This window comes from Macaca thibetana, chromosome 1 (assembly GCF_024542745.1).
Source record: "Macaca thibetana thibetana isolate TM-01 chromosome 1, ASM2454274v1, whole genome shotgun sequence".
In the NCBI taxonomy this organism is placed as follows: domain Eukaryota; kingdom Metazoa; phylum Chordata; class Mammalia; order Primates; family Cercopithecidae; genus Macaca; species Macaca thibetana.
This window is the reverse complement of record NC_065578.1, coordinates 191,676,941-191,693,111: the sequence shown is the minus strand read 5'-3', so window position 1 is coordinate 191,693,111 and position 16,171 is coordinate 191,676,941. Positions and strand designations below refer to the sequence as shown.

At 37.7% G+C, this 16,171-nt stretch overlaps 1 protein-coding gene across 9 annotated transcripts in view; it reads left to right on the top strand.

The window, feature by feature from the left end:
- PRRC2C (proline rich coiled-coil 2C) overlaps positions 1-16,171 on the top strand; it is a 103,837-nt gene that overhangs the window by 13,753 nt on the left and 73,913 nt on the right. For 6 of the 9 annotated variants that reach the window (XM_050767616.1, XM_050767651.1, XM_050767622.1 and 3 more), the window contains exons 2-5: positions 10,952-11,120; positions 11,893-12,070; positions 13,420-13,529; positions 14,611-14,736. In XM_050767616.1, coding sequence (XP_050623573.1) covers positions 11,009-11,120; positions 11,893-12,070; positions 13,420-13,529; positions 14,611-14,736 — 526 coding nt within the window. In that variant the 5' untranslated portion in view covers positions 10,952-11,008. The remainder of the gene's footprint in view (positions 1-10,951; positions 11,121-11,892; positions 12,071-13,419; positions 13,530-14,610; positions 14,737-16,171) is intronic. The other 3 variants (XM_050767641.1, XM_050767619.1, XM_050767631.1) reach the window with 2 other exon arrangements.

Genomic DNA, 16,171 nt, shown 5'->3' with positions numbered 1-16,171 from the left:
AATTCATTTTTAATGTTAACTACTTAAGTCGGGGGGCACTGTATTTTCCAGGGGAACTGAACTCATCATGAGAATAATGAGGAAAGAATAGTAAACAGAGCTTGGATATTTAGAAACCCATTGTGTCCAGAAAGAAAGTTATGTCATTTAATTGAATTTAGCAAATAGCAATTTGCTGAAGTATGGGGGTTATTTTTCCAAATATACTAAATTTTCAGTATTACTTAAAATTAAAGTTTTCTTTATTAAAACTAGAATCTTATAGTTTTGAGTACCAAAGGAATTTGAGAGACCATAGCTAATCTCTTTAACAAATGTGGAAACCACTTAGATTTTTTCCTCCAGATTTTCTCTCTCTCTTTTTTTTAATTTAAATTTTTTTATTTTTAGAGACGAAATCTTGCCGTGTCACCCAGGCATGAGTGGACTGGTGCAATCACAGCTCACTGCAGCTTTGAACTTCTGCTCAGGCTATCCTCCCACCTCAGCCTCTTAAGTAACTTGGACTACGGGTGTGCGCCACCATGCCTGGCTACTTTTTAGTTGTTTTGTTAGAGACAATCTCACTATGTTGCCCAGGTTATCTCCACAGAGTTTCAATCTATGATAGCTATCCTTTCATGAAAAACATCCTTTTGTTATCACTGTTAAGTGTCATTCTTTGATTTTAAAAGGTTAATGTAAATATTATAATAAACCGTTGCCTTCCAAATTTCTTTTAGACCTTTTGGAAACAGTCTGCTTTAAAAGCCCTGGCTTCCTTTTTTTTCCTCCTAAACTTCTTCTTTCATTTCAGTACTTTTTGTTCTTCCCCACAAAAACAAAACTGTTACAAGGTAATATTTGCTGTTCAAAATATGGAAAATGCAGATGCACATGTCTTGTTTTGTTTTGTTTTTTTGAGACAGGGTCTCACTCTCTTGGCCCAAGGTAGGGTGCAGTGGCGCCATCATGGCTCACTGAAGCCTTCCTGTGCTTCAGCAGTCCTCCCACCTCAGCCTCCTGAGTAGCTGTGACTACAGGTGTGCACCACCATACCCAGCTAATTTATTTATTTTTGTAGAGACAGGATCTCACTACCAGTTCAGTCTGGTCTTGAACTCCTAGGCTCAAGTGATCCTCCTGACTTGGCCTCCCAAAGTGCTGGGATTACAGTCATGAGCTACTGTGTGAACAGGGCTCACTACAGCTTTGACCTCCTGGACTCAAAGCAGTCCTGCCTGCCTCGGCCTCCTGAATAGCTGGGACTACAGGTGCCCACCACAACGCCCTGTTAATTTTTGTATTTTTTGTAGAAACAGAGTTTTGTCATATTGCCCAGGCTGGTCTCAAACTCCTGAGCTCAAGTGATCTGCATGCCTTGGCCTCCCAAAGTGCTGGCATTACAGATGTGAGCCACCACTCCCAGCTGAGGTGTACTTGTTTTGATACATCTAATTACAATGAAAAATGCTAGTTTCTTACCAGCATTGCTCAGTTGGTCATAGACCCTTGAATTTAAAAGATGATTTTCTCTTCCCTAAACAGAGAAAGAAAGGTGTGTTATTCAGAAGGTTTTGTTTTTACAGGCTGATCCTCTGCCCTTAATGATTGAGAGTTTTTGATACATGGCAAGTAGGACAGTAATATAAAAAGTATTAACATTGTAAAAGTAATAAAAAAGCTTTTCAAAATTAAAATTGATGTAGGTAGAGGATATACTTCTTTTGATATCCTCTGTAACTGTGTGGATGGGTTTTGAAATCAGAGCTGGCAAGCTGAAGACGAATGCTACTGAGCTTGCTGTTTCAAGGGTTTTGGGATTACTAATTATGTAAATTGTACCATTTTGTTACTTAAATGTGGTTATGCTGAGTGCATCTGTGCCTACTCAGCAATTGAGGTTTTTTTTTACTAGCTTTTTCCTTCAGTGGGTTTTCTTGGCCTTAAAACCTTTTTTTGTTGTTGTTGCAAATGAGAGATGGGGTCTTGCTGGTATTGCCCAGGCTGGACTTGACTCTTGGACTCAAGTAATCATCCCACCCCGCCTTCTCAGTAGTTGGGACTCCAGGCATATACCACCACACCCAGCTTTTTTTGTGGCATTTGGAATAAACTCAAGGATAACACTTCTAATCCAAGGCTCTGCAAAATGTGACTCTTGCCTACTCTGATTTCGTCTCCTGCCAGTCTCCCTGAGGCATGATCAGTGAATGTTCATGTAAATGTGTTTGTAGGCCGGGCATGGTGGTTCACCCCTGTAATCCCAGCACTTTGGGAGGCTGAGGCACGTGAATCACCTGAGGTCAGGAGTTCAAGACCAGCCTAGCCGACATGACAAAACCCCATCTCTACTAAAAATACAAAAATTAGCCAGGCATCGTGGCACATGCCTGTAGTCCCAGCTACTTGAGAGGCTGAGGCAGGAGAATCGCTTGAACCCAGGAGGCGGAGGTTGCTGTGAGCCAGTATCACGCCACTGCACTCCAGCCTGAGCAACAGAGATTCCATCTCAAAAAAAAAAGAAAAAAGAAAAGAAACTGCCAAATTGTTTTTCAAAGTGATTGTGCTGTTTTCATTTCCAGTTCTTCCATATTCTTGCCAAAACCTCATATAATCATTCTATAATTTTAGCAATTGTATTGATTGTGTGGAGGTATTTTATTTTGGTTTAAATTTGCATTTCCCAAATACAAATGATGCTGAGTGTATTAGTTTGTTCTCACATTGCCAAAGACATACCCAAGACTGGGTAATTTATAAAGTTAAGAGGTTTAATTGACTCACAGTTCCACATGGCTGGGGAGGCCTCACAATCATGGCAGAAGGAGAAGCAAAGCCAGGCCTTACATGGAAACTTCCCTTTATGAAACCATCAGATCTCTTTAGAATTATTCACTATCACAAGAACAGCACGGGAAAAACCCACCCCCATGATTCAGTTACCTTCCACCTGGTCCCTCCCATGACGTGGGAATTGTGGGAGCTACAATTCAAGATGAGATTTGGTTGGGGACACAGCCAAACCATATCACTGAGTATATTCATATGCTTACCTGCCATTTGTATATTTCTGGTGAAGTGTCTCTTCAAATCTCCTGCCTCTTTTTAAAAACTGGGTTGGTTGTTGTGAGAGTTTTGTATATATTCTTGGTAAAAGTTCTTTCTCAGATTTATGATTTGACAGTTTTTTTTCCAGACTCTAGCTTGTCCTTTATTTCTCAACAGTATCTTTCAAAAAGCAAAAGTCCAGTTTATAAATTTCATTTTTTATAGATTTTGCTTTTGGTGTTAATAGCTAAGAAGTCCTTATCTAACCCAGTGTCACAAAGATTTTCTCCTGTATTTTCTCTGGAAGTTTTACAGTTTCAAGTTTTACATTTTGTCTATGGTTCATTTTTGAGTTGAGTTTCATATATGGTGTGAGGTGTGAATCAGTGTTTTTTAATATTATGTACATGTAATTGCTCCAGTATCATTTTTGGGAAGACTGTCCTTTATCCACTGAATTTCTTTGCATTTGTCAAAAATCAAATGCTTATATGTATATATCTAGACTCTGTTCTGCTCCACTGATCTATTTGTCTTATTTTTACACCAGTACCACACTGTCTTCATTGCTGTGCCTTAAGTCTTGAAAGCAAGTACTATTCACCTTTCAATTTCATTCTTTTCAAAGCTGGCGGGGTGGGAGTGGGGGTGGGGGCGGTGGTGCTATTCTAGAGGCAGACCATTTCTTTATAAATTTTAGAATCAGCCTGACAACTTTTTTCCTCCAATAAATTTCTTCTGAGGTTTTGTTTGGGATTGCTTTGAATTTGTAGATAAATTTGAAAATAATTGACATCTTAATATTGAGTCTTGTGATCCATGAACATGGCATATGTTCTTATGCCATGTTTATGTAGCTTTTTAAATAATGTTTTGTAGTATTCAGTGTGTAGGTCTTACATATCTTTTGTCAGATGTATCCCTAAGTATTTCTTTTTTCTTTTTTTTTCTTTTTTTCTTTTTTTTTTTTTTTGAGGCAGAGTTTTGCTCTTGTCGCCCAGGCTGGAGTGCAATGGCATGATCTCTGTTCACCGCAACCTCTGCCTCCCAGGTTCAAGCGATTCTCCTGCCTCAGCTTCCTGAGCAGCTGGGATTACAGGCATGCTGCACCATGCCTGGCTAATTTTTGTATTTTTAGTAGAGACAGGGTTTCTCCATGTTGGTCAGGCTGGTTTCGAACTCCCAACCTCAGGTGATCCACCTGCCTCGGCCTCCCAAAGTGCTGGAATTACAGGCATAAGCCACCGCACCTGACCGTGTTTCATTTTTTATTGCTATTACAAATGGCACTATATATAATTTCTGTTTCTAATTGTTTAGTACTGAATACAAATACAATTGAATTTTGTGTGTTGATCTTATATGCTCTTGTAAGCTCCCATCTAGTAGGTTTTTTTAAGATATCATCAGGTTTTCTACATATGTGATCGTACAATGCTAACTATTAAAGACAATTTTACTTTATCCCTTCCAATTTGATTTTTTTGTTGTTGTTTCCTATTTTGCTGGCTGGAACTTGTAGTATAGTGTTGAACAGAAGTGTTAAGAGAGAGTAGATATCCTTGCCTCATTTCTCTTCATTGAAAGGAACAGAAGGGCAAGCATATTCAAACTTTTGACTGTTCCCTTCTATTCCTATTTATTGAGGATTTTTGTTTTGTTTCTGTTTTTCAAATAAGGACTGAGTTGGTTTTTGTCAGATGCTTTTTCTGCATCCACATCATGCACTACATAATGATGTTTCAGTCAACAGTGGGCCGCATATATGACAGTGGCCTCATAAGATTATGGTACCACATTTTACTGTACACTTTCTATGTTTAGACATGTTTCGATATACAAATATTTTACCTTTTGTTACCATTGCCTACAATATTCAGTATAGTAACATGCTGTGCTGGTTTGAAGTCTAGGAGCAATAGGCTATACCATATAGCCTCGGTGTTCAGTAGGCTATGCCACCTACATTTGTAAGTACACACTATGATCACACTGGTGAAAAGTAGAGCCAGGGTTTCACCATTTTGGCTAGACTGGTCTCGACTTTAAGTGATCCATCCATCTCAGCCTCCCAGAGTGCTGGGATTACAGACATGAGCCACCTTGCCCAGCCAATTTTGTCTTTATTTTTGAAAGATGTTTTGTTGCATGTAGAATTCTGTTTTTATTTTTTCTTTCAGTACTTTAAGCATGTAGCTCTACTGCTTGCACCTTTTCCCATGAGGATTCTGCTGTTACTCAGTTTCTCTATATGTAAAGTAACTATTTTCTCTTGTTACTTTTAAGATTTTCTCTTTATCATTGGTTTTGAATACTTTGATTATGATAGGCTTTGGTGTGGGTTCTTCATACTTCTTAGACTTGGGCTTTGTTGAGTCTCTTGGGTCTGGGTTTGCAGTTTTCATCAAATTTGTACCATTTTAGCCATTATTTTTTCAGCTTGTCAAGCCCCTCTATGTGTAACACCAATTACACATAGATTAGGCTGTTGGAAGTTGTCTTAAGGTTCACTTAAGGTCCTTTTTTTTTTTTAAGCTTTTTTCACTTTATCTTTCCCATTGGATAGCTTCTATTGATGGCTTCAGATTCACTGTTTTTTTCCTTTGTGTGTGTGTGTTTAATGTTTAATTTGGAAAGGGGAGTTTTCTTTTTCATAAAGGATTGCACCCTGTAGTATTCTTACCTTTGGCAGTGTCTAATAATGCTAGTAATACCAATTGGTGAATTTTTTTCTCTACGTTTTGATGTCTTTTATGTCTATTTGTATTCAATCTTTAGCTTGTTGAACATATAGAATACAGTTATAAAGTAGCTTTTTCTTAGACAAGGTGACATAAGAAAAATAACTTAACATTCTTGTCCACTAATTCTAACATCAATAGTCAAGACTGGGTTGGTTTCACTTGCTTGATTCCCCCCACCCCAACCCCACTTGATTCTGGGATTCAGTTAAGTTACTGGGAAACTGTTTGATCTTTTCAAGTGTGGCTTTAAGGTTTGTTAGACAAGCCAGATGTGGTGGCACATGCCTGTAATCCCACCTACTGGGAAGAACCGAGTTGGGAGGATCACTTCAGACCAGCTTGGGCAATGTAGTGAGATCCCATCTCATTTATTTAACATAAAAAGAAGAAAAGATTTGTTAGACAAGATCAGAGCAGTATTTACATTAGGGTAATTTTCACCCACTGCTGGAGGCAAGGCTTTGCTCAGTACTCTACCTGGGCTGGGTGCAGTGGCTCACGTCTGTAATCCCAGCACTTTGGGAGGCTGAGGACGGTGGATCACCTGAAGTCAGGAGTTCGAGACCACCCTGGCCAACATGGTGAAATCCCATCTCTACTAAAAATACAAAAATTAGCCGGGCGTGGTGGCAGACGCCTGTAGTCCCAACTACTTGGGCGGCAGAAGCAGGAGGATCACTTGAACCCAGAAGGCAGAGGTTGCAGTGAGCTGAGATCGCACTACTGTACTTAAGTAGCCGGGGCAACAGAGTGAGACTGTCTCCAAAAAAAGAACAACTCTACCTAATGCCTGGTGAAGCATGTCATGTCATCTTTTTAGTCTTGTTTGTGAAACAGGTACTATTCCCAGCCCTTTATGAACTTTAGGCACTGTTCCCCTCTGATCCTCTCAGGTCTTTCTTTGCTGGCTTGTTAACAATATTAATTCTTCCAGTCTGTGAATGTGGGCGATCTTTACATTTATTTGGGTCTTCGATTTCTTGTATCAATTGTAGTTTTCAGTGTACAGGTATTTTGCTCCCTTGGTTAGATTTACTCCTAAGTACTTTCTTCTTTTTGATGCTCTAGTAAATGGAATCGTTTTCTTGATTTCCTTTTCAGCTAGGTTGTTATTGGTGAAAAGAAATGCAACTGATTTTTGTATGTTGATTTTGTATCCTGTTGCTTTACTGAGTTCATTTATTAGTTTCAACAGTTTTTGTGAAATTTTAGAGTTTTCTACTTAAAAGATCATGTCATCTGCAAACAGGGACAGTTTTACTTTCTTTCTGATTTGTGATGCCTTTTATTCCTTTTTTTGGTCTGATTGTTGTTGCTAGTCCTTCCAACGCTGTGTTGAATGGAAATGGTAAAAGTGGACATTCTAACTGTGTACTAGATCGCAGGAAAAAGCCTTCAGGTTTCTCCCATTGGTTATGATGTTAGCTGTGGGATTTTTATAAATGACCTTTATTATGTTGAGGAATTTTCTTCTGTACCTATTTTGTTGAGAGTTTTTATCGTGAAAGGATGTTAAACTTTGTCACACGGTTTTCTGCATTTATTGAGATGATCATTTGGTTTTTACTTTTCATTCTGTTAAACTGTGGTATATCACATCGATTTGCATATGTTAAACCAGTCTTGCATTCTAGGGATAAATCAAACTTGGTCCTGGTATTTAATTGGTTTAACATGTTATTGAGAAGGATGGGTATTGTCTTTAAGTAGGGAAGTTAAGGTTCATTTTATGATTCTTTTAAGCTTGAGTGTTCTGTGACGGCTAGAGTTAAATCGGATATTCTGTAACCCTGTGGTTAAATTGTGTATTACTACTTTGTTTTCCTTTGTAAGAATATGGAAAAGCTGAACTTGGCATTTTATTTTGATTTTTGTTTAGTTGTAACATTGGACATTTTAATACGCTTGCTCACTAATATTTCTCTAGTGAATTGTCTGTTCATAGCTTTACTCTTTGGGCTTCTTTGATTTGTTGAGTTCTTATAGCATATTTACATTTTGTCAAGTGTTGATTATTTTCTACACTGACCATCAATTTAATTTTTTTTTCTTTTTTTTCTTTTGTTTTGTGGGGGGAGACAGAGTCTTGCTCTGTTGCCCAGGCTGGAGTGCAGTGGCGCGATCTCTGTTCACTGCAAGCTCCGCCTCCCAGGTTCAAACCATTCTCCTGCCTCAGCCTCCCGAGTAGCTGGGACTACAGGCACCCGCCACCATGCTTGGCTAATTTTTTGTATTTTTAGTAGAGACGGGGTTTCACCGTGTTAGCCAGGATGGTCTTGATCTCCTGACCTCACGATCTGCCCGTCTTGGCCTCTCAAAGTGCTGGGATTACAGGCATGAGCCACCGCTCCGAGCCCAATTTGATTTTTTAACCATTATTTTTCTCTTATGCTGGACAGAATGTTTAGTAGGCTTGCTTCTTAAAGTTTTGCTATGAAATAGATGCCTGTGTTCTAGTTAAAGGTGAAGCTTCATTCAAAACAAAGAAATGTAAACAGGCAGTGTGGGGATATATTCCTCAGGAGTACTGAGCAGAAGGTAATGAGTTAGTAATTAAAGCCAAAGGAGCTAATGAGATTTCCTAGACAAGAGTTTAGATAAGAAGGGAAGTGGGGATAGGATGAAGAGCACCAGAGGAAAGATTGACCTTAAATGAAATGAGAAGAAAGATAAACTTTATGTATTGCAGTGGTTCTCAAACTACTTTCAGTTAGAATCACCTGAAGAATTTTTTTTTAAAAAGAGTTGATGCCCAATTGCCCCCCTGCCTCCAGATTTGTATACAGCAAGAGTTGAGAATCACTGCTTAGAATATATCTGCTTATAATAAGTCAGTAGGTCTTAACATTTTTGTAAGTCTTAGAATCAGTCTGGAAGACTTGCTGTAAAGAATGCTGGGCCCCTTCCTCAAGAGTTTTGAGTCAGTAGGTCTGGGTTGGGACCTGAGAATTTTCATTTTTATCCTATTTCTAGAGAAACATGGTTTCTGTAGAATCACGTCTCAGAAACGTTGTTCTTTTTTTTTTTTTTTTGAGACGGAGTCTCAGTTTGTCACCCAGGCTGTACTCATGATCTCGGCTCACTGCAACCTCCACCTCCTAGGTTCAAGTGATTCTCCTGCCTCAGCCTCCCGAGTAGCTAGGATTACAGGCGCCTGCCGCCATGACTGGCTAATTTTTGTATTTTTAGTAGAGACAGGGTTTCCCCATGTTAGCCAGGCTGGTCTTGAACTCCTGACCTCAGGTGATCCGCCTGCCTCAGCCTCCCAAAGTGCTGGGATTACAGGCGTGAGCCATCGTGCCTGGCCGGAAACATGGTTCTGTGAACCGCAGGAGCAGTAGGTGTAGGAAGGAAAGATTGGATGTTAGATACAGGTTGGTTTGGAGATTTGCTCCTAGAAAGTTTAAGGAGTTCTTTTCTCATGATGTTGCTTTCTCTCTAACATACAGAAAGGGTCTCCACCAAGAGTGTTGCATGAGTAGTAATGGTATTCAGAAAAGTCCAAGATTTGAGGATCCTTAGTTAAATAACTTGAGCAAGTTGACTGTTTTTCTTGATACATCAGTTCCTTTTTTTTTCACCTGATGAAACAGCTCTTTGAATTTTAATTTTGTCAGGTAGTGAATATTTACTGTTCTCTTTTGTCACTGTAGATGAATATTCTTTCTATATCTTTGTGCATGTTACTGGTAAATTTGCCAATAGGATAGATTTTGGTAGTACATTCTCTTTTCACAACATCATCATCATCATCATTAGCGCTCTTGGGGTATAATTAATTGTATACGTTCTTCTACATGTAGTGGCAAATTGTATTAGTGTAGTCCTTTTGGTTGCAGGTCAGTCTTTTTTCAGGTTGCCGGTTGTCTCAAGGAAGGGTGGTTTATTGTAAATGTATACATGGAAAGTGAAATGGTTATCTACATTGTTATGTGGGAGGAGGCAGCACAGTGTAATGGATTGAACCCGACACCCTGGTTTCAAATTCAATCTAATTTAGTCTTTATGTGTAAAAATCAAGATAGTAGCTACACCATAAAGTTGTTAGACTGAAATGAGATAATAGATGTGAGAATGCCTGATAAATTTTATGGAACTATACAAATGTTGGGTGGCATTTTACATGCATATAAAATGACGTCTCTGCTGATTCTGTAATTGACAAATATAAAACTAACAGATGAAACGAAATTTATAAAAGTAAAGTGGATATAGGCTTTACTTTGATGCTTTCTGCGTGGTATACCTATTCTATACTATCTTTGGCTCCCGTGTTTCAGTTCTCAGTGTTTTTAGCGATTGATTGTTTCTGTGGTAGAATTAGCCATCTTCTACCCTACTGCTACACTAACCCCTCAAAAACAAAAACAACCCTTAGTTTGATATGTGTCTACAACTTCATTAAATTGAAGGGAAATAGTAGGAGACATAATTTGTCTTTTTCTCCTATTTATTAATAATCTAAGTTAGGGTGCATCACCAAGATGAGGGTACATTAGCTCTAAAGATGAGGATTCTCTTTGTATTTGAATGCTTATGAAAATATTATTTATTTCTACAACTTCTCATATGTAAGGGAACTTTATATATGCTTTGGAAAAAATGCATACTGATTTTTGAATATTTAGTCCACAGCGATGAAATAGGTTATTTTTATGTACCTTGTGTTTGTGAGATGTTTTACCTTTTACAAAATGAAGAGAACAAAGAATGTTGTTTCTGTTCTAATCTGTTAAATTAATAGAGCTTTGTTGGGCACATATTGCCTGATGATTTAGGAATGTAGTATGTAGGGGAATGAAGATGTCCTCCTGTCATTTGGATTCCATGTGCAAAGGTTGATGTCAGTCATTTCAAGCATATTAAATTGGATAATATGTCTTTTTAAAATAGTCTCAATAGGCTCACTGTGTTTGAACTATTCATGTCAGCATGGAATTGTAACCCTTATTCTCTATGATAGAGTTAAGCAGTTATAAACCATATATGACTGATATATTTCACAAGTGCATGATAGCTTGTTACGATCAATTTTGTTGTGTATTGGTTATTGGAATTTGACAGTATTAAAAAGTTCTGTGAAATTATTGATATGGGAAGTTTTTTCTGAATTTCTGTGAACATTTGAATTTACTGAGTTTTTCGTCTTTATTTTTCTTTCTTATGTACATCTTAAGGACTGGGGTTTTAAGGGGTGTGGCAGGAGGTTTTGGACTCGATGAGTTTCCACCGAAATGTCGGAGAAGTCAGGCCAGAGCACAAAAGCAAAGGATGGGAAAAAGTATGCAACACTCAGTTTATTTAATACTTACAAGGGGAAATCATTAGAAACACAGAAAACCACAGGTGAGTAAAATCAAGTGACACTTATGTTTTTCGTGGTTTGTTTTGTTACCATAAGTGATACACGTGCTGCTATGAGAAACTAGGATGTACCCAAGTTAATACCACCCTATTTACATTTGCCTTTTTATGCATGCACGCGTTTTTCAGAGAATGTGTGATAAACATCTTGTAATGGAAAATTTATACTTTCATAGAGCCCTTTAAAAATATTTTTGTTTTTCTCTGTTGTCAGCAGTAAAAAAGAACTGTATGGCTCTAAAGGGGAAACTCAGTCAATGAGATTGATAGGCACAGACCTATATATTAGTGGGAATTTAGTATCTTTTTAGTTATGGACTAGACAAAGTCCTGTGTTTCGTGTGTGTGTGTGTTAGATACTGTGACCTAGTGAGTATAGTGAAAACTGAAAATCATGTATGGCATATTAACAGTATTCTTTATGAACATAAAATCAATACATTTATTCTCTAACATTCTAAGTTTTGAGTTTGAAATAGATTCTCTGAAAAAATATCAGCATTATCAGTGTTTTCTGTAGTGTATTGAATTGCATTGTTAGAATTTTTAAGGAATCTGTTAAATGCTGTTAAATGGCTTGATTTCGACACTGAATTGTGTTGCAACTGTAGCTTAGTTTTAAACTTATTATCTTAAAATATATGAATGAAAATCATTCAGGGATTGCATTAATTCCTATTTTTCTATATTGTTTGAGGAATAATATGGGTAATAAAATAGATGTTCTAAGAAAGTTGATGTTATTGATCTTTAGTTGCAGCTCGACATGGATTACAGAGTCTTGGAAAAGTCGGTATTTCACGGCGTATGCCTCCACCTGCTAACCTCCCGAGTCTTAAAGCAGAAAACAAAGGCAATGATCCTAATGTAAATATTGTACCTAAAGATGGCACAGGGTGGGCATCAAAACAAGAGCAACATGAAGAAGAAAAGTGAGTCAAAGTCTGTTAAAGAATGAAGCCCTTCCCCTTTCATTGTAGGGAACTTATGTTTGAGTACCTGCTATTTACTAAGTGTTATGCTGTCTGTATTACATATTACATATTTTATACTCTTTAAAGTCTTTTTACTATAGTAACTTTTGGTTAATTTTCCCTATTAAAAGTATTTCTATTTGTCAGGGTAGAACAGATGACAATTGCAAATCACAACCTTGCTTATATCATAGCCTTTATTAGGCTCCCCCTTCTCTTAACTACCACCAACTCCAGTATTCCCTTTCCAATATGATTAAGAGTTGACTCTGATACCTAAATTTCATGATACTAAGGGTGTCTGTCTGCCAATTTACTGTGTATCTCTAGCATTGAAATTGCCTGATGTTTCATAGGTGCTCAAGTAATAATTTGTATATACTCTAGCAAGAAAGCTAGGATAGAATTAATAGTGTCCATCTTAGTCATCGTTCTTTCAACAACTATTTAGACTTCTGTGTGTCAAGGATTTTGCCAGGCTTTTAGCTAATTGAATGACCAAGCCTAAATAGTGGTAATTTTAAAAAATAAGATAAGCCATTGGATACTTGATGTTTTCTTGCCTATCTCTTATCAAAATTCTATACTCCTGCCTGGGGAGATTTGTATAGTAAATGTGACTACTTCTATAGAAATTTATCACATACTTATGCTTGTTAGCTGTAGTAAAATTATTTTATAGTATTGAGTCAGTTATAGGTATGAGTGTACCAGAAGTATATTGCATTTTGTGAGTGTCTTAACTACTTTCTTATTTTTAAGCATTACCTCATTACAAGAATTGAATAAAACTGTACAGCCTTTCAAAATACCTTTTACTCACGTGAATGTATTAGGCAGATTGCTGTTACCTCTTTGAATAACAGTAATAAGTACAGTGGTGATCCCGTTGACTTCCAGGTGGAGAGTTTGCTTAGCTTTAGCCCTCAGCTAATTTCACCATTCCAGACTGTATGTATGTTTATACTGCTATTTTTAATTATAAGTGTTCACTTCTTCAAAGCAGATATTTGTTAACTATGTTCCATTGAAAGTGTGTGTGTGGTTTTTTTTTTTTTTTTTTTTTAAACAAAATGGAAAACAAGCAAAACTCATCTCATTGGGTTATTCAAAGGCAGAGATGAAAGGGGATAAAAATAGCCATAAATCATTTAAAGGAATGTTGCAGAGAGAAAACATTTATAGGAGATTTACCAATGAATAAACATATAGCCAAAATAATTTGTACACAGATTTACCTTAAATATAATACTGATTTTATTTACACGTACAGTATCTGAAATAATGGATTCATATTTTTTTTTAAGAACACCAGAAGTGCCACCAGCACAGCCAAAACCTGGGGTTGCAGCTCCCCCAGAAGTAGCACCTGCTCCCAAATCATGGGCCAGTAACAAGCAAGGTGGGCAAGGAGATGGTAAGTGGACATTAGTTGGGGAAACTGCCTAGGCTTGATAGTTACTGAACAGCCATGCAGGAGATAAAGGGTGAACTGTGTTTTGGTAGAGCCATAAAGCATTGTTAAAGGATATACTTTCGAGGCTCTTAAAAGGTTTTTTAAAAAATCTCTTGGGCTAGCTAAATTCCAGTGTCAAGAGCCATGCACGAGTCAATGATACTGGTTAAGAAAAGGAGTCTTTAAGATACCCTCTGCCCCACATTATTTTATCTTTACGTCTACATATCCAAGCAAAGCTTGTACCTTCAAAGTATCCAGCCATTGCATAGATTGTGAGAAACCATACTCATTTTTCAACTGTGTCCCCAACTTCTCCTGTTTCCGACATGCTGCCAGGATTTCCTGAAAGAAGAGCTAGAAAGTAGCCATAAAGCACCACTGCTGTAATATTACCCTTTTCCCCAAGGAATGATGGAATCCCCAGCAGAATTTAGTTTTCCTACTTTCAAAACAGGGACTGTCTATAAAACATTCTATGGAAGAACCGATCTGGGCCCTCAAGCTAATAAAACTAGCTCTTTTAATTTAAAAAAATAGGTAGATAGGAAGTTGGGTGAATAGTGAGGTGCAGTCATCTCAGCTGTAAATTAAAGTAAAGTAAATGAAGCAGTAAATTAAATAAAGGCATTTTAGCCTCATCTTGAGCTTGGAGTCTTTATTCATCAAACACTATTTCAGTAATATGATTTGAACGAATTCTGAGAATTCTTAGCAAAGGAATTTGATGGGTATTGAAAATGTAAGGAGTTGTAATGAAAGAGAAACAAGAGAAGCTCTTCACTTGCATGGTCATCTTAAATGAGTCCTCTGGAATGGTGCTGGAAGATTACTGTCTTAGACTTTCATCTCCTCATGGCTGATCATTAGCTTTTCAAAGGAGTCTAGATGAATTTTAAAGATTTATGGCTATGAACAGTCATCACTGAAATGTGGAATAATTTATGAGAAAGAGGCAGAGAGCTCTATCCTGGAAGGGTGGCTTGTATTATCTTCAGTATAAAAGTTACCTTTAATTTTTTTTTTTTTTTTTAATCTATAGGAATCCAAGTGAATAGTCAGTTTCAGCAAGAATTTCCCAGCCTGCAGGCAGCTGGGGATCAGGAAAAAAAAGAAAAGGAAACAAATGATGACAACTATGGACCTGGACCCAGTTTACGCCCACCAAGTAAGAGTACTTTCTCTTTAATACAAAGTGAGATCATATTTGTATATTATCTTGCAATACAACCTCCTGCTTGCTGTTGTATGTATGATTTGCCTAGTTTGAAAAGGCAGACTTAGTACTATAGTCACTTGCTACTCAGGTGTGATTTTTGCAGCGACAGTATCAACATAACTTGAGAACATGTTAGAAATGTGTAATCTTGGGCCTTGCATCCAACTTACTAAATCAAAATCTACATGTTAACAAGATGTCCAGGTGACTTTCATGTATATCAATGTTTGGACTTTTCTATATTAGTAAGTTTTTGAGCAAGCTTTGAGCAAGTTTTGAGCAATACTTAATACTGTATTAATATTTGGTGATTCCTCACTTTCTGAGCTCAAACTGAGGAAACAAGTAATTTTGGATAGTGAGGGATAGTTTATGTACATTACAAAGCAAAAACTAAAAATAGAAGTATAAAATTTTTGAGGGATTTTTAAATGTCTTCTTAATTGTGATAGCTTCATATTGTCATTACCAAGTATCTTAAAGTACCTTGTTTACATGGGGAGGTTCATCTATGACAGAAGTGTTTACAAATTCCGTATTTCTTTTTTTTTTTTTTGAGACAGAGTCTCGCTCTTGTCACCCAGGTTGGAGTGCAGTGGCGCGATCTCGGCTGACTGCGAGCCCCGCCTCCCGGGTTCACGCCATTCTCCTGCGTCAGCCTCAGCCTCTCGAGTAGCTGGGACTACAGGCGCCCGTGACCACGCCCGGCTAATTTTTTATATTTTTAGTAGAGATGGGGTTTTGCCATGTTAGCCAGGATGGTCTCGATCTCCTGACCGCGTGATCTGCCCGCCTCGGCCTCCCAAAGTGCTGGGATTACAGGCGTGAGCCACCGTGCCCGGCACAAATTCCGTATTTCTAATAACCTGATATATTTTATATTTTTTGGCTCTTATCAGATCTAAATAAATCTAAATTTTATTTTTATTTTTCAAGCGTCATAATGTGGTTGGTGCATTTGTATTAGAAATAGATGTGCCAACTCCTCTTTTCTTGTTCAGTTGAATTTTCAGTTATCTATTGCTGCATAACAAATTTAGCAATGTAAAACAACAAACTGAACTATACTTATGATATCCCACTGTATCTGAAGGTCAGGAATCCAGGATCAGCTTAGCTTGAGGTTCTGGCCAAGGGACTCCTCTCTCAAAGCTGCAGTTAAGCTGTCTAAAGATGACTTGACTGGGGCTATACTTCCAAACTGGTGTAGCTATTGGCTCTTTACTTTCATGGTCTCTTAGTGGGGCTGCTTATGACATGGCTTTTGCAGAATAAATGATGAGAGACAGATATCCTCCACCCAAGACAGAAGCCCACAGTCTTTAATAACTTAATCTGGAAAGGGACATGCTATCACTTCTGCCATATTCTACAGGTTACACAG